The sequence below is a fragment of the Hemicordylus capensis genome, chromosome 6 (genome assembly GCF_027244095.1).
Source record: "Hemicordylus capensis ecotype Gifberg chromosome 6, rHemCap1.1.pri, whole genome shotgun sequence".
In the NCBI taxonomy this organism is placed as follows: domain Eukaryota; kingdom Metazoa; phylum Chordata; class Lepidosauria; order Squamata; family Cordylidae; genus Hemicordylus; species Hemicordylus capensis.
Window position 1 is genome coordinate 75,316,695 of NC_069662.1, and position 19,317 is coordinate 75,336,011.

At 41.3% G+C, this 19,317-nt stretch overlaps 1 protein-coding gene across 11 annotated transcripts in view; it reads left to right on the plus strand.

The window, feature by feature from the left end:
- The window catches only part of AHRR (aryl hydrocarbon receptor repressor), a 138,854-nt gene that overhangs the window by 101,956 nt on the left and 17,581 nt on the right, over positions 1 to 19,317 (plus strand). For 10 of the 11 annotated variants that reach the window (XM_053265314.1, XM_053265306.1, XM_053265313.1 and 7 more), the window contains 6 exons: positions 4,204 to 4,293; positions 9,127 to 9,256; positions 9,593 to 9,726; positions 11,674 to 11,873; positions 13,549 to 13,610; positions 15,312 to 15,456. In XM_053265314.1, the coding sequence (XP_053121289.1) occupies positions 4,204 to 4,293; positions 9,127 to 9,256; positions 9,593 to 9,726; positions 11,674 to 11,873; positions 13,549 to 13,610; positions 15,312 to 15,456 (761 nt within the window). Of the gene's footprint in view, positions 1 to 1,172; positions 1,294 to 4,203; positions 4,294 to 9,126; positions 9,257 to 9,592; positions 9,727 to 11,673; positions 11,874 to 13,548; positions 13,611 to 15,311; positions 15,457 to 19,317 lie in introns of all 11 variants that reach the window. The other variant, XM_053265315.1, reaches the window with a different exon arrangement.

Sequence of the window (19,317 nt, forward strand, 5' to 3'; positions counted from 1 at the left end):
ATTCCATGACCCAGTGTGCTTCCTCATATATTATTACACCTGGGACTCCCACTGAGAAACTTCTCAGTGTTCCCTTGTGCCTTTCACTCTGGACCCCAGCAGACTGCAACAAGAAACTCCACCTTGGTGTTCCCCTCTTCAGGACAGGTGATATAGCCTCTTGCCCGGCTTCTTCAGGGCTGAACCTATCCCTTTCTCTTATTTCTGAAATCTTGCCCCTCTTATCTTAAAGTACCTCTCTAGCCCACCTGGGAATTTACACATAATTTGGAACCTTAAGCTAAATGTGCCTTCCAATAGTGTGTTACTTAACATATTTGTAGTGGCTTTAAACTAGGGCCACATGGTAATTTAGTCTGATTTTATTTTTAATAAACTCCTTTTTTATTTAATTAAAACCTCTCTCTCTCTCAAGCCAATTTTCTTGAATTCTTACGCCTGCACAAATTAAGGCTGATTGGAACTGTCTCCCCTTTTGAGCTAAATTCCCCACATTCGCCTGAACTAGGGGGTGCAGGCTAATCACCCTCGAGGCAGTTTCATTAACACCTGGCATTTGCAACCTGACCTTGGTAAGTCCAACAGTTCCTCCTAGAATCAGCTCCCAATTTCTAGGTCCAGCTTGAGTTGTGCATCAGCCTCCAGCCCAGGAGACTCAGCAAGTCTCTTACTTTATAACATCAATCACTATTCCTGACTCTGATCTTTCTGGCTTGGCCCTTGGGGCTTGGCTCCTGACTTGCCAGCTTTACTTAAAACAGAGCCTCCTTGCCCTGCCAAGCCTGAGCACAGACACTTGTGGGCTCCTAGAAGCAAATACTAAGTTATTGTTTAGCCTTTGCTTTGGCTCTTGGCCTGGGGCTCTCAACTGATCACCTTACTCCCTGCTCCTGACCCTGCCTGCTTCTCCGGGTTGGAGGTCCGACCCCAACTCTTCACCTTTATGTAGCACTAAGCCTTTTCATTCTCCTAGGTCTAAGCACAAAAGAGTGCCAAGAGGAGACAGCCGTACTGCAAATTTCTTTGTGCCACCACTGTCTTCTCCCATCTAGTTCCCCATCTGCAAATGGGAATGTTCCTATCTGCTTGTTGGCAGATAGGGAGTAGATTGGAGAAGGTGGCAACAGGAGTGATTCATGGCACCCCTTTATTCTTCTGTTCCTCCCTCTCAGAGTTCTCCAAGAGAGATGTCATAGAGAGCTCTAGGAAGAAGGCCCGTTTGCCGAGGGGAGGAGGAGCAGCAGCAACTGAACAATGGCCTCTTTCTCTCCCACCATCTCCCTCTGCGAATGGGTGAGAACATAGCGAGTTAGGTGATGGAAAAGCTGCTACCTCTGACTTGCCACCACTGCTGCCCCCCATTAACCAATGAGTGTTTAGGAGGTGGCTTTATAGGGATTTTAGACAGGGCTTTGTGTCATATGCATTGGAAAACGGGTTTAAATGTTCCCTACAAACCAGGATCAAGACCTATTACATCTTAGGTTCGGCAGGCATTAATGACAGTGACCCATGCCCTTGTTATCTCCCGCTTAGATTATGATTATTTACTATTATTATTATTATTTTTACATTTATATCCCGCTCTTCCTCCAAGAAGCCCAGAGCGGTGTACTACATACTTGAGTTTCTCTTTCACAACAGCCCTGTGAAGTAGGTTAGGCTGAGAGAGAAGTGACTGGCCCAGAGTCACCCAGCTAGTATCATGACTGAATGGGGATTTGAACTCGGGTCTCCCCGGTCCTAATCCAGCACTCTAACCACTACACCACGCTGGCACCATGCTATTGTAACGCTCTCTATCTAGGGTTACCTTTGAGGAATATCGGGAAGCTACAGTGGGTCCAGAATGCAGCGACTCACCTATTCATGGGTGCCAGAAAATATGACAGGGTAATACCTCTCCTGCCGTCATTGCACTGGTTGCCTATTCACTTCCGAGTTCAGTTTAAGGTCCTTCAAAGCCTTGCGGGGTTTGGCGCCTGTCTACCTACAGACCAGCCTCTCCCATCCGGTTACATCCCATCTGGTCCGATAATTTCAGATGGCCCTTCTGTTGGTCCCTGATTTCCGAGAGGTTTGGGGTGCTAGGACCCATGAAAGGGCCTTTTTGGTTGCTGTCCTACTTCTCTGGAACTCCCTTCCCCTTCAGATTCGTTTAGCCCCTTCCTTGCTGATTTTTAAATCTCTATTGAAGACTTTTCTTTTTCGCCAGGCTTTTGCACTGTAGTTTACCTATTTGGGTTTTTTTTTTCTTTTTTGTTAGTTACTTTAGTTTTTAATTTAGAATGTAATTTTAATGTTGGCTTGCTTTGCATGTTTTTGTACACCACCCAGAGTCTTTGGAGTGGGCGGTATATTAATTGTTTCTAATAAATAAATAAATAAAATAGGTTGCTTTGACTTTTTCTAGCTAGGTGAGGAAGACATTGATTAATAAAATGACAGGATATCTGTTGCCTCCAAAGCAATTCTGTTAAGTTACCTTACTGCTGATAGAACAGATGTAGATAAACTAATAATGATCTTATTTAACAATATTGAGGAATATGTGGTGGACTATTGGTGTTGGGGGGAAAATACAGGATCCTTCTGTTTTAGAAAGATTTGTTAGAATCTGGACATTTGTTAACATGCTGAAGTTAACATCTTTGGTTGGGTTTTTTAAAGTACTACGGAACAAGACAAAATAGATTTTATTTGTGGTGATCTGGAATGATATGTTTTGATTAATTGATTAAGTTCCATCAAATCGGTGTCAACTCATAGTATCCATGTAGATAGTTTCTCTCCAGGATGATTTGTCTTCAACTTGGCCTTTAAGGTCTCTCAGTGGTGCACTCATTGCTGTCATAATTGAGTCCATCCACCTTGCTGCTGGTCGTCCTCTTCTTCTCTTTCCTTCAACTTTTCCCAGCATTATGGACTTCTCAGGGGAGCTGGGTTTTCGCATAAGGTGTCCGAAGTATGATAGCTTGAGCCTGGTCATTTGTGCCTCGAGTGAAAATTCTGGATTGATTTGTTCTATGATCCATTTGTTTGTTTTCCTGGCTGTCCATGGTATCCTCAAAAGTCTTCTCCAGCACCAACGTTCAAAAGCGTCAATAGTTTTCCTATCTTGCTTCTTCCAAGTCCAGCTTTTGCATCCATAGAGTGTCACGGGGAAAACCATTCTCCCACCGATTCTAATCCTTGTAGGTATAGACACGTCACAGCATCTAAATATCCTTTCTAAAACCTTTGTTGCAACCCTACCAAGTGCTAGTCAGTGGTGTATTTCTTGACTGATATTCTAGGACACCCATTTTCCTAAGGATATTCCACAACTTGACATAGTCAACACAATTGAAGGCTTTTCTGTAGTCATTAAAGCATATATTGACTTCTTTTTGGTATTCTTTGGCTTTCTCAATTATCCAATGTGCATCAGCAATGATATATCTTGTTCCTCTGCCTTTTCTGAAACAGCTTGGACATCTGGTATTTCCCTTTCCACATAGGGCTCTAATTGGCACTGGATAATCCTGAGCATTATTTTGCTAGCATGTGAAATTAAGGAAATTGTGCAATGGTTTGTGCAACCTGTTAAGTCTCCTTTCTTGGGTGTGGGTATGTAGACTGACCTCTTCCCATCTGTTGGTCACTGTGTCATTCTCCAAATTTGCTGGCATAGTTTGGTTAGATATGTTTCAGGACCATGTTAATTCTCTCCACCTCCCCGTGTTTAGTTTGTAGATTAGTTTTTTCCCCAAATGTCTTTCTCTAATATTTTCCACTGTTTCAGTTAAAAAATAATAATTACCTGCATTGTATATTTCCAGATTACCTGTCTTGTTTATTTTCAGATTGTACTTAACGTGTGTAGATCATTAAATTGATTTTTCAAAGGTGGCTGATCTTTTTTCCATATCAGCACCCAGTGAACAAGACCATTTCCTCCTTGCACCCATCTGATTACATCTTCTGTGTAGAAAAAATGTAAATTCGCTTCCTCAGTATAAACACACACTTCATTAGAACATACATATATCCATTCAGGAAATCCTGCTTATTCCATGTGCAGTTAAGTCTTTCTGTTTGCATGTTCAGTATTTGGCAGTTAAGAAAAAGGTGATCAGGGGGCAGTGGGGAATTGATTGTTGTGAATGAACAAAATACATCTAAGTATTTTATTTTTCTTTCATAATGTTTTTTATTTCTCAGTCACTGAGTGGTTTTGCATTGGTCGTGAGTGCTGATGGAATGATATTCTACGCATCACCAACAATTGTGGATTATCTAGGATTTCATCAGGTAAATACATAAAAATAAATACCTGGAGTGTAGCGTGTTGTACAACATTTGTTTTCCATTTTGCTGCCACTTTTTCTGTCAACTGCTCCAAAATCATATCATATCACTATTTGTTGCATGCCTTTATGACTTACCACACACTACAAGGTAATTGAGAAGGTGATGTCCTCTCAACTCCTGGAAGTCTTGGATGAAACAGATTATCTAGACTCATTTCAAACTGGCTTTTGGGCAGGTTATGGGGTGGAGACTGCTTTGGTCGGCCTGATAGATGATCTCCAAAGTGGAATTGACAGAGCGAGTATGACTCTGTTGGTCCTTTTAGATATTTCAGCGGCTTTTGATACCATTGACCATGGAATCCTTCTGGATCTCTTGTGGGGACTGGGTGTAAGGGAGCACTGCTTTGCAGTTGTTCTGCTCATAACTCTCGGGCAGATTTTAGAAGGTATTACTTGGAGACTGCTGTTCTATGAAGCAAGAGCTTTTGTATGGTGTCCTGCAGGGCTCCATTAATGACATCTACATTTTAAAAATTTATTTATTTTCATTTTTATTTGCAATATTCACATAATAACAGAACAGTATCATAAAAACATAACACAGTACATTTAACAATCATATTTTCCAAATATCACAAGAAAATCCAAAATCAGATCTAGAACTGTTAATATAATAAATATAATCTGCTCAAATGTGGTGGAATTGTGATTCTCCTCTCTCAGCCTGCATTAATCTAATCTTGTCAGTGATCTTTTCTAAGAGCGCAATTGACCACACCTTATTATGCCACTGCTCAATTGTTAATTGATCCATATATTTCCATGGTTGAACAATTAGTGTTTTCACTGCCAAGATAAAAAAAGTTACAACTTATTTTTTAACTTAGCATTATTTCCTACAAATATATGTAATAACCCTAATTCCGGAGAACACTCCACATTATGTATCATTATCGTTCTTATTTCTCCAAATATTTTTTGCCAAAAACATACCACCTTTTCAGAAGACCACCACATGTGATAAAATGTTCCCTTTTGCTTACACCTCCTCCAACACTTAGCAGAATAATTATGCGAAATATATGCTAATTTTACTGGAGTGAAATGCCACCGATGTAAAATCTTCCATTGTAGCTCTTGTATGGAAGCTGATAGGAATCCCCCAGACTTCTATAATGATTGCCATTTACAGAAGTCTTCTTCTGTAGGACTTCCCAAATCCATTTCCAAAATATCCTTCAAAGCTCTTGGAGCGGGGTGGGGTGTCCCCTATTTCTAATGGTAACAGTAGTATATAAATTTTGGCAACTATCCCTTTTGGCTGATCCTGATAAGACAGAATTAATTTTTCAAAATGTGTAAGTGATTGAGTTACTGAATTTACTATCTCTTTATTACTCAAAATAAATTTAATTTGAAAGCAAAATAACCATGGTAATTGATAACTTATCTGATGCTCAATCTGTTCCCTATTACATAACTCCTCCCAATTTTTTTAAAAAAGGTCTCTGAATCTATATAACCCATATTTCCTCAATAAATCCAGCTGAATCAACACATATTTTTTACCAGGGACAAAATACGTCTTTAAAGGTGTTAATGGGGAAATAATCCCCATCAACTCCTTATATCTTTTCTTCCATATCTGGAACATGGCTTTAGTAAACAAATGGTTAATCTTGGCTAGCTTTGGGGGGGAAATTGAACAAAAAAGAACTTGTATTTTAAAAAAACAACCATCTGCCTCTTGTACATTCTCTACTTGGACCCACTGTTTAGTTGAGTCTTCTAGTATAAATGATATCATATGTCCAAGGTGTACAGTTTGATAATGTAGTCTTAAATTTGGAATTCCCCATCCTCCCTTCTTATGTGGTCTATATACAATCTTCCTATTAATCCACAGTTTCTTAGAGCTAAAACAAAAATTTTCAGTTTCCCTCTGCCATAGTGATAATATTCTATCAGGAATTTCCACTGGGAGAGATTGAAGCAAAAAATTAAATCTTGAAAGAACCATCATTTTTAGAACTGCAATCCGCTTTTTAACATCTTCATGAAACGGCTGGGAGAGATCATCAGCGGATTTGGTGCAGGGTGTAATCAGTACGCTGATGACACCCAAATCTACTTCTCCATGTCAACTTCACCAGGGAATGGCATAACTTCCTTAAATGCCTGCCTTGAGGCAGTAATGGGCTGGATGAGAGATAACAAATTGAGACTGAATTCAAACAAGATGGAAGTACTCACTGTAGGAAGCCGCAGTTAAGGAAATGGGATAGATTTGCCTGCTCTGGATGGGTTTCACAGTCTGAATGGGTTTCACAGGAACAGGTTCACAGTCTGGGAGTACTTCTGGACCCAACCCTCTCTCTGATAGCTCAGGTGGAGGCAGTGGCCAAGAGTGCTTTCTATCAGCTTCAGCTGGTTTGCCAACTGCACCCTTTCCTGGATGTGAGTGTTCTTAAGACTGTGGTGCACATGCTGGTAACCTCCAGGCTTGACTACTGCAATGCACTCTACATGGGGCTGCCTTTGTATGTAGTCTGGAAGCTGGTGCAGAATGCTGCAGGCAGTTTGGTCTCCGGGTCATCCTGTAGAGACCGTATTACTCCAATCCTAGAAGATCTACACTGGCTATCAATAGGTTTCTGGGCAAAATACCAAGTGCTAGTTATTACCTATAAAGCCCTTAATGACTTGGGCCTACGATATTTAAGAGAACGCTGCCTTCAGTATGAACCCCACCACCTATTAAGATCTTCAGGGGAGGATCGTCTGTGTGTGCTGCCAGCTCATCTGGTGGTGACTCAAAAGCACACGTTCTCTATGGTTGCCCTGGGACTGTGGAATGCACTTCTTGCTGAGATTAGAGCTGCTCCATCCCTGTTGACATTTAGGGGGAAACTGAAGACACATCTCTTCAGCCAAGCTTTTTAATTAGTTGGTGGGTTTTTTGGATATTTTAATCTGATTTTATGTTTTAACTATTAAATTCTTGGTTTGTTTTATGCTATAAACTAGGGATGTGCACGAATTGATTTTTTCGATTTGATTTGTACCTGAATCTAATCACCCCTGATTTGTCCCCCCCCCCAAATCTGGCCAACTAGCACAGGGGCGATTTGTTTTGTCCACAAATCTCCCAAAATGGGTAGATTTGGGTACAAATAATTTTGTACCCAAATTGATTTGCACAGACAGCAGGCACAGTCCATGATTATCTCAGCAGCAGGAAGGAGATGGAAATTTTTTCTTATCTTTTCCTCAATCAGGAAAGCAGGAACAAAAAGCAGAGAATCCACTCCAGGCAGCAGGAGTGGCAAAGCAAAACTCCACTGTTGCGATCTCTCTCTTCTCCCACAAGGCAAAAATGCAAATTGGTGGCTGCCTGCCTCCTTAAGTGCATTTGAAAATTCCTCCTTCGAACTCGCCCCACCATTGTCCCTTCTTTGACCCTTCCCCAAGCCAATGCGGGGTCAGTCATCCCTGGCAGCACAAGATTTGAATGGAAACAAGCCAGTCTGGAACACGGGGGAAATCACCAGCCAATCGTTGCACACTGTAAGTCACCAATCTGAAGCTTGGGAGGGCGGGATTTAAAATAAAAAATTCCTGACACAAAATGGAGACAGCAAGAGAGATCACCACAAAATGGAGGTCTGAATCTACAAATTTTCAGGTCTGAAATATGGGTGATTTGCTTTGGACCCTAATTTGGCCAGCTAGCACAGGGGCGATTTATTTTATCCACAGATCGCCCCAAACAGGTAGATTTAGTTACAAATCGTGTAATGCACATCCCTAAACTGTGAGACTTCAGTAGTGAGAGGTATGCAAATTTATTAAATAAATAAATAACAAAATACAATAAGAATCAAAGTATTATTCTGTTTCAGAGTAGCATAGTTTTCTGTACTGGTTATATGAATGTTCAGGTGATGATAAATCCATATGATGGCACTTTTTTGAAAAATCTCTTATTGAGATTTTTGTATATGGAGAATACATTCTCACACACCCCCCGCACTATATGCAAAACATATCCCATTGTTTATATTAATTCTTCATGTCATTAAACGCTCAGAAATACATGTGCATTAAGCACAACAAATTTGGTGATCTGATACTAAGATAACTGATTTACCTCAGGCCCAAAACTTTTCCTGGTCATGACCCTACCCATTGTTCCAACTACAGTGGCAATGCCATATAGGTGAGTAACAGAAAAGAATTTGGACTTAGTTAGGAAATATCACTCTCAGAAAAGTTACTGACTTTTCATGAAGACTAACGTTTCTCTGTTGCAATGCTCTCCACTGTTTTTCAAGCAGAGGGCACTTTAGCCAAACAAACAAACACCTGCAATGTGAGAGCCATTTCCCACTGTGCTGAGCTCTGCACAGAACTACATTTTTCTTCAGTCTAGGAGGGCCCTTTAAGAGAGACAGAGTTCTCTCTTAAAAGCACTTTGGAGAAGGTGTTGGGAAGGGCTACATTTCCCAGCACTCCACGAATGTTTTACGAGATGCTGCAGGGGTTCAAAACAGCTGAGTTTGCTTTAAAGGAGTCTTGCTGGTGCTGGGCAATGTGCAGCACTACGTGTGGAGAATGATCACTTCCACATGATGCTGGGGGGCTGTGCAGTATATTCAGCTTTGGCCAAAGCTTTTCACAGATCTAATGAACAATTAGACAGGGAGCCTCAGGGTTGATGAGAGCCACCATTGGCTTCCAGGCCTTACAGTGAGGAACAGTGATCTGTGTTATATTTTAAAAAGAAAGAACTGCCAACTATATAAAAATGTAATGAATGTTATCATTTCAGACTGATGTAATGCATCAAAACATATACGATTACATTCATGTGGATGACCGGCAGGATTTCTGCAGACAACTGCACTGGGCCATGAATCCGCCACAACTGGTATTTGGACAAAACATGCAGACAGAGACAGGTGAACAAGGAGGGACCTGAAAGAAATTGAGGCGGGAAAGGAATGGGGTTGGGGGGATTGTCTTTATTCCACTTAAATGCATCCCCACTCCCACCAATTCTCAACTTTTGCTGTTCTCGTCTCATTGCCACCATTCTGCTTTCCTCTTCCCCATTTCTTTATGTTTTCTCCACATTATCCTACTTTCCATGTTGTCCTGCCTACTGATCTCCCTCCCACTGCCATTCCCCTGCTCGGGTGTTTTATTTAGTGTGTGTGTGTGTGTGTGTGTGTGTGTGTGTGTGTGTGTGTGTGTGTGTGTGATCAGTTTTCATAACCTCTTCATATTGTTTTTAGGAGAGGAATTCATGCTTAGTAAAATGTTTCAAGCACAGGAGAGTGACAATATGTCAACAGACTTCTCATCCTTTTTAACTCGTTGTTTTACTTGTCGAATCCGGTGCCTTCTAGACAGTACTTCTGGCTTCCTTGTAAGTACGTAGTTGGTTCATTTGAAAATAATGGTCTTTGCAAAATGTAGAAATGTGGGTTATATTTCAGTAATTTGGCTTTTGAAATTATTTCTGTATTTTCCCAAACTATTGCTGCTGCTTCGGGGAGCAACATTATAATAAAAGGGTACAGTATAATGGTGCAGCGGGGAAATTACTTGACTAGCAAGCCGGAGGTTGCCGGTTTGAATCCCCGCTGGTAGGTTTTCCAGACAATGGGAAACACCCATGTTGGGCAGCAGCAATATAGGAAGATGCTGAAAGGCATTATTATCTCATACTGCATGGGAGATGGCAATGGTAGACCCCTCCTGTATTCTACCAAAGACAACCACAGGGCTCTGTGGTCGCCAGGAGTTGATACCAACTCAACGGCACACTTTACCTTTACAGTATTATGGCTATAATGCCTATATTGATGAAACTGCGTTGGGGGTGGGGTTCTCTTACTGGAAATGATTGGTAAATGGGGTGCCCTAGCCCTTCCTAGGTCTACTGATTGTCCCTTACAAATACCCCTCAGCTCTAGCTAGGCTTATTTTCAATCTGCAGGACAAAGCTTGGGGGAAAATTTCATGTATACCTTATAATACATAGCTTCTGCCCTAAGCCATTGAAAAAACATATTTTGTGAATGTATTGTTGTTCATGGCAGTGGTGGTGTGTGAATGGCAAGCAAGACGGCCAGATAAAGGGTAAATTGGCCCCTTAATAAGAACTGCTAGACATACAACTATTTCCTATATACTTCTGTATAAGAATATTGTGTGTACTGTCTCTTTCATTATAGTCAAACTAGGTGTGACAGGGCAGCCATGTGTATTTACATGTCTGCTTCATTCACATATATAAATTAGAGCATGGGGTGAGGACAACTAAAACCTGCCACTTCCACTACCTTCCTTTACTGGGATTTTTCTCTCCAGTCCACTTCACTCCAGAGTTAAGTTTGAAAGAACATTGTTTGAAGTAATGGAGTGCAGCAAGGGAAGAGGTAATTTGGCTTCCTTCATCCATGCACTCTATTTAAAAACCAATAAACAAATAGTCCCTGTACCCCACTTTATATATGAACCAATCAGAAGTGAATAAATGACATCTGTCTGCCGTTTTGCATCTTGTTTGGCCGTGTGTGTGTGTGTGTGTGTGTGTGTGTGTGTGTGTGTACAGATGTATGGACTCCTCACATTTCATACATGCAGTTTTCCACAAAAGTACATGCATAGAATGGATTACATTCATAGAATGTCATTCCATGTAAACCATCTAACTTGGGCAAGAGACATATTTTTAAAAAGCCTTTGTTCAGTGTTTGCTTCCTGATGTCATGCCAGTTACAAAAGCGTATGTACACTGTATGCTGCTGGATCTGAGAACAGACTGATTTGTAACTTGCCTTAGTAGGGTAGAAACTATTCTGCATTACTAGATCCCATGCTGCTCCAATCATCTTGCTAGGCAGAACCAGGTGGGCCATTGATTAGCTTATTTCCCTGTGGAGCTCAGGGTGGCATACACAAGGTTTGTCACATTTTTATTGTTCCATTTTATCTGCCTAATCCTACGAAGTAGACTTGACTGAAAGATTGTGACTAGCCCATGATCAGTCAGTGAGATTTTATAGTAAAACAGTGATTTAAACTCACATTTTCCCAAAATCCAACACACTCTCTGCTACATTGCACTGGATCTTGATATTATTTGTCACCATTGCCTCTGGAATGGATGGTATTCTTGTGGATCAGTACACATTACTAGAGTGGTGTGAGCTCTAGCTACAGGAAAGCAACATTGGCAATACACAAGTCCACCTAATCATAGCATGAAAACATGATCAGAATATTATGATCTATAAATACTATACATTTTTAAAAAGCTTTTCTGTGTAAAAATATTTGAGTACTGGTACTTTCTTTTGTTTTTCAGACCATGCAGTTTCAAGGTAAACTGAAATTTCTCTTTGGACAAAAAAAGAAGTCCTCCTCTGGAACAATATTACCTCCTCAGCTGTCCTTATTCTGCATAGTGGTACCGCTCTTTCTTCCTACAACGACTGACATGAAGTTAAAAAGCCTTCTTGTGAAAGCAAAATGTAAACCTGATCATGTAGCCTCAACAGATGCAAAGCAAGTATAAATGCTTTTTTGGACACATTCTTTGTACAACTGCTCATTGGGGATTTTGTTGTTTGATTAATTGATTGATTAATTAATTGACATATTTTATACTGCCCAAAACTCACATCTCTGAGTGGTTTACAACAAGCAGATTGTTGTAAAAAACAAGCTAACTACATAGTTTAAATATATCAATTTAAACATTCTCATAGCAGGATAAAATGAACAAGAAAATACCTTTTCCCTTCAGTGGCCCTGGAATTGCATTCTTTGTTTTGGGAACATGTTGTGTTTTCAGAGGTTCTTCACTGCTGTTTCAGATATATCGTACTCCATCTGTATATAATTCTCCATCTGTCCTTTAACACTGGGACTCGTATGAGTCATGGATAAATACAGGAATCTCACCCCTGCTGTGGTTAACTCTTATATCTGCAACCTTCCATGCCCCAAATGAAATGTATATTCTCATCACACTACTGGCCATTTGCTCTCTCATAGGATAAAGAGGACATCTCCGGTCCAAACATATTACACTGCAAATCTGTTCTGTAGGTTGAGTTCTCACAAACATGATGATTCTGGTTAAATTGTTAACCAGAGCCCTATACAGACATTTTAAAAAACGCTGCTGTAACTGTGTGCAGTAGCGCAAACAGATCAGAAGTTCTGACCTGTTACTCACTGTTGCACCACTCATGCTTAGAGTGGCATTTGACCAAGGATGAACTGTATCCAGGTGCGGAAGGAGGCTAGCGGCGGTCTGTGTTTGGCTGCCGCCGTGGCCCCCTGGCCCCACGTCTGACATCAGGCACAGGGGCATGGTCTCCCTCCCAAGCGGGGCCATGCAGCCCCATTTGGAAGGGAGATAGGCCCACACTGCCTTGGGCAGTGAGGGCCGGAGCAACTCTCCCTGCCTTTAAAAGGCAGGGATAGTCACTCTGGCCATGCTGCCAGCGTAGTGCGGGCCGAATTCGGTCCCATACAGGGCCGTGTGGCCCCATTTGGGAGCAAAACAACACCCCCCATGTCTGACGTCAGATGCAGAGGGGCGTGTATGGGGCTGCGAGGTGCGGCCCCTGGGTGCGGCAGCCCAGTTTCTTTGAACCCATTTGCCCAATGGTGGCTCCACCCCTGACTGTATCCATGATGGTGGGCTCTTCTGTGATTGTGAGGCTGGGCCCATCATCACAGATACGATTCAGACAAATGCCATTCTAAGTGTGAGCAGCACAGCACAACAATGAATCATGGGTTGGGGTGGGGGTGAGACAGTGTGTACACAGTTATAGTGGCACTTTTAAAAATGTCTGACTAGAGCTCAAGATTGCTGAGCCCTGAGGAACTGGCTGCTAGAACGCAGATTTTTCAGGCAAAATATTTTTCCCTAGTTCAAATGACTGTGATTAAACTGCATTTAACCAGGATAGATAACCACTTTAACCTGGATTGCTGTGATTATGAGAATGCTGCCATAGAATGCTAAGCATCCAATCAAGTAAATACTACTATCTAGCTAAAGGAAAAATCTTATTAATGAATAATGTTTTTCATAGGATGTATAGAGCCAGTTATTCAGAAAATAGTCTGACATGTTTTGTATTATTGATTATGACTCTCTGGGACATATTCATAATGGTACTGTCATATACTAAGTGATATTTATACCATTTCATCTTTGCAGTTCAAAGACTATTCCTGAAAAATATGTGGCTGATTTTCATGGGAAAAATGCTTTCCAAGAAGGTATCATTTTTACTACTGTGTATGTGTGTGTCTAATTCTGCATATATCCATGTTACATTGTAACCTGCAGTATGTATGAAAATCACTTTTCCTCTTGAAAATGAAATATTTCGAGTAACATGAAATCTAAAAAGGCAATTTCCTGTTTTTCTTTTCACCCACTGATGTGACTCAGGTTGCTGGTACACAAGGAGATTGCAGCTGCTGCCCTCTTTTGAGAAAGTATTGCCATTCCCTAGTTGCTTACCTATTTATTTACTTGCGGTATTTTTACCCTGCCTTTCTTAATAGACTCAAGGCAGCTTATAATAGAATCAGCTAAAACAAGCTGAGACTTAAGAAGCTTCACATATACAGAATGTATGGGTGGAGCCTCCCTGTTAAGAACTGGAGAACCTCATTTATCAGTTCACTGGAGAGATATGTTGGGAGTGGTCCAACTCTGCCCATGTTCTTTCCCCTTCTCTCTGGTTGCCATGTAGATCAGACTATACAGGGTGCCAATATATTATCAGATTGATAGGGTTTTTTGCCTTCAAATATTTTTATGCCATGACTCCTGAGTGTAAAAGTTTTGCTGTTCTTTAGCTGCTAATTCTAATGTTCTGTAGCCACAACAGCAATATATTACACAAAACAAATTAAAGCAAAACCATACTAAACTCGAGTTAGTTAAACTAGAATCTGTAAAGATTCAAGACTACCTCCCTTGTTTAATTGGCTTGAATCTTTTTTTAGAGTAATTACAATTGTTCAGATGTTGCCATCTAGTTATTCTCACTAAACAGGCAAGCATTGTGCTGAAACAGAGATGAAAACCACCTGATTTAAATCAAAATAATGTATTTTCATGGCTTTGATTTGCTAATGCTGGGCAAGGCAAATTTAGGGCCAAACTATATGCTAGATAAAGCACGTGATTGGCCCTTGTGTGCTTGCCTCTCTACATAGCAGCTGTGGAAGGGCCTAACACCTGAGATATCCAACCCCCATGCCTCTGCAGCTGCTATATTTGTTGGAGATGGAGTTCCGGTACATCAACCTTTTGCACCAACTACCCTAATGACCACTAGGGGCATCGGGAGCAGAGGTAGCTAGTGAGGGTCTCCTTACCCTTCCCTGCTTGTCTCTACTCTATGACACCTGCCTTGACTCCTCAGGTTCTTCCTGTAGTGAGTCAGTCCTTTTCCTTTTTTCTAGAGAGAAGATGGAAACATATCTCTCTCTCCCTACCTATTCATTACGTAGCTGATTAATAATAGGATAGGTCTTTCTTATCTCAAATGTACTTGACCAGTAAATCAGTTTAGTTTAGACTCTACAGTGATCTCCATGTGCATTCCTTAAATAGCTGCAACAACTTAACTCTGCACTCTGTAACTGGAGTGGCAGCTTCCTTGCTGCTTTGCTAAATAATCACAAACCCCAATGATATTGGGGCAAAGCAAGCATGCAAGGGCCAGTTGCATGCTTTACCCTAACATGTAGTTTAGCTGTAAGACTTTCATTTTCTCTTGCTAAACACATTTGAATGTTCAGTAGATTACTGAATGAATAGACTCTTATATTCTAAGGCCACTGCACAGGGATTTCTGTTGTCTGTAAAGACGTTAATGCTAAATAAATACCTGTTAATGCTAAATAAATACTAACAAGGGATAACAACTTTCCATCAAAAAACATTTTCCTCAAATTTTATAGGAAAGAATAATAATAGAGAAAATAGCATATCTCTAATGAAATTGCAAGCAAACGAAGATCACTGGGTTTGGATACAAGCCAATACCCAAATTCGGTACAGAAATGGTTCTTCTGAGTATTCAATTGTCCCACAACAAACTCCCAAGTAAGTATGTTTCAATTTTAAGAGCTTTCAAAATACAAATATAATTATCTGAGAAGTATGCTAAAAATAGACTTGTTTTGCAATCCTAATTTATGCAAAAACTACGCATTTTATTCTCAAAAGAGTAGTTCTTGGCACTGTTTATTTTAATGCAGAATTGTGTGCCTAAGCCAATAAAATCAGTGGGCTTAAGGGCATCTAACTCTGCAGTGTTTTGTGGCCCTTAGGTTCTCTTGGGTCCGGTCCCCCCATTCTTCAGAAACATTAGTTTGCCACGCCTTATAATGGAATATGCTAGTTTGCAGGAAGCATGAAGCTGTGGAGGGCAACTTCCTGTGTTCTCCTTTTCCCTCCAGACACTGTGGAGAGAAGAAAATAGCACAGAACCTGGACCTAATACCTCTTTCCCATACAAAGCGGGGAGGTAAGGCAGAGCAGCACAAAGCCATAAGAAGAATAACAGGGAAAGATCTCCGCCTGAGGCATGGACAACTGAAACAAAAGCTTGCTTTGGGCTCTGTACCTTTTCTTCCTTCTCTGCCTGGGAGTGTAAGAGAAAGGGAGAAGTGCTAGCATGTGTAATAAATTGAAGAACAAGGCTTTATTTGCTTAGTTTTTTGGCCTACTGCCAAGCAAGTATTAAAGAGCAGCAAGGGGTCCGTGTTCTTCAATAGAAGTCAGAACCAAAGGCTAGGGGTTCTCTCCCTTCCTGAAAGGATTTCGATGTTTCTTCTTTTTTTTCTTTTCTTCTTAACTAGGGGTGTGCATTTCATTTCAGATACAAAATGTTTTGTGCCCAAAACAGGCCATTTCGGCTGTTTTGCAGCTGAAACAAAACACCCAGTGCTCAAAACAAAAAATGTTGTAGCCAAAACAAAACGTCCCTGTTTCAGATACAAAACGTTTTGTTGTTTCGGCTGTTTTGGAACTCCATTTTGCAATCGCAAAAAGTCTTTCTCCTTCAGTCTCCATTTTGAGTTTTGACATCTGTTTGAATTTCCGGCCCTTCCAGCCTGGAGATTGGCCAGTGAAAGCCTGGGCTGATCTGCTGGCAATTGCCTCCTTATTCCTTTTAAGGAAATTTAAGGGTAAAATTTACCCTCATTGGCCAGTGGGGCAGTGTGCACACAGCGTGGGGCAGTGTGCATTTCATTGTTGTTGTTTCACACTGTTGTGTGAAACAACAATTGCATTTCGGGGGGGGGGGATGTGGATGCGCATGACCTTTGGAAATCTGCCAGGTTCTTTGCAAAGCTCTGCTGTTGTTGTTGTTGATGATGTGTTATGTTGATGTTAATTGGGGTGGATTCGGGGCAGAAAGGGGGCTTTGGGGGCAGAAGAGTGGGTCAGGTGGTAGTGCCCCAATGGGTGCCTACTGCCACCCGGATTCCAAAGGAATTGGGAAAAGGGCTGATGTTTAAGGAATTTCTGAAGTTTACATGTCTTTGAGGCAGATGCAGGGCAGAAAAGGGGCCTGAGGGGCAAAACAGTGGGTTGGGTGGCAGTGCCCCAAGGGGTGCCTGCCACAACCCAGATTCCAAAGGAATAGGGCAAAGGGCTGATTTCTTAGGAATTGTTGAAGTTTATGTGTCTTTAAGGTTTTCCACCCTAGGGAATAATGGAGGTTTCAGCAGACCCATAACTCCACCTGGGGGGCACTGGGGTGTGCGGGAGCGAGTGGTGGTATAGTACACCTAGGGTGCCAACCACCCACATGGGTTGCTAACCCATGGGGTGCTGGGTTCTGTTGTTTCTGAGGTGTTCTGAGTGTAGATTCTCTTGCAGCATATGAGATTTTCAAAGACAAACCATGAATCCACTCTCATATGCTACCATAGAATCTACACTCAAAACATCTCAGAAACAACAGAACCCAGTACCCCATGGGTTAGCAACCCATGGGGATGGTTGGCACCCTGTATGCTCTACACCACCACTCGCTCTGGGCCACCCCAGTCCCCCCCAAGTGCAGTTATGGGGCTGCTGAAACCTCCACCATTCCCTATGGGGAAGAACCTTAAAGATGTATGAACTCCATTACTTTAAAAATCAGCCCTCTGCCCAATTCCTTGGGAATAATTCTGGCAGCTTCTTTGCTCCCACTGGGCTCTACCACCCACCCTACTCTGCTCTGGGCCACCCCTTTCTCCCCCAACATGAAGCTATACTTTTGCTGAAACCTCCATTATTCCCTATGGGAAAAATCTTACACTTCAAAAATTCACAAAAATCAGCCTTTGTCCAATTCCTCTGAAATTTGAGTGGTAGCTTCCACCCATTGGGCACTACCACACCCACCCACTAGTTTTGCCCCAGGGCCATTTTTTTAAATCCAAAACGTTTCGGATTCAGATTTTGCAATTTTGGACAAAGAACAAAATGGGGGTGTTTTAGATCCGGGCCAAAAACAAAATGCACAACCCTATTCTTAACCTACGTTCCTTAAGGAAAGTCCATCACTATCACCTTTGCAATGCCTGGACCAATATGAACAAAATTGGGTACAGTTGTAGGGACACCTCAGTGGTGTGGTTTGTGATGTCATCCACCCCGATCCAAGATGGCGGGTGCATGAACGTTTGAGTCGCAAGTGGACTAACTTGTAAAGATGGTAATTATCAGTTAAGATTATAGTGAAAGGAAAGTAGGAAAGGGAAAACAGAACTTCTTGGATTTATTTAGCCCTGCCTTCTACCAGGCAAGGAAAAAACCATTTACTGCCTGTCCTACTGACGAAGAAGCACCTTTTTCTTTTCTATGGTTATGGCCCACTGTTAATATGACTAAATCTATCAAAGTGGTTTTGATTTGAAGCAGACTCCTGCTTCATTGCATGAAGTTGGACAAAAGGACCTTCAAAATAGCACTTCAGTTATAATCTGTGAAGTCTCAGGATGGTAGGAATATAAAAATATTTGTTGCCAGTCTTCATTCCACATATCTATATTCCTGAATGATACAGCTCCTTAAGGAGTAGATCTGAGACTTTGACAAGTGGATTGCTAACTGGTTGAAGGACAGGAAATAGGGTAGGTATAAATTGAGAGTTTCCACAATGGAGAGAAGTAAGAAGTGGGGTCCCCCAGGGATCTGTACTGGGACCAGTGCTTTTTAATTTATTCATAAATTATTTCTTGTTTACACTGTCAGACAAGTGTTATTGACTGGTTTGTTTTATCCAGACATCGAGTCCTTCCCAAGGACCTGGGATGCCAGAATTTTATCATCAATACTGTTGGTTATTACAGATATCGTCGCAAAATATAGGCTGTTCGCAGTAAAGCTGCTTTTTGTAATTGGCTGATGGTGATTTCTGTGGCCCCTATGGTGTTGAGGTGCTCTTCAAGGTCTTTTGGGACTGCACCCAGAGCGCCAATTACCACTGGGATTATTTTGGTCTTTTTCTGCCACAGCCTTTCAATTTCAATTTGTAGATCTTTGTATTTTGTGATTTTTTCTATTTCTTTTCTTCTATTGTGCTGCTATCCCCTGGTATTGCTATGTCAATTGTTTTGACTTGTTTTTCTTTCTTCTCGACTACAGTTATATCTGGTGTATTGTGTGGCAGATGTTTATCTGTTTGTAGTCGGAAGTCCCATAATATTTTTACATCTTCATTTTCTTCAACTTTTTCAATTTTATGGTCCTACCAATTTTTGTCTACAGGTAGCTTGTATTTTTTGCAGATGTTCCAGTGTATCATCGCTGCTACCTTGTCATGCCTTTGTTTGTAGTCAGTCTGTGCAATTTTCTTACAACAGCTGATCAGGTGGTCCACTGTTTCATCTGCTTCTTTACAAATGCAGCACTTGCTGTTTGTGGTTGACTTTTCTACTTTTGCTCTTATTGCATTTGTTCTTA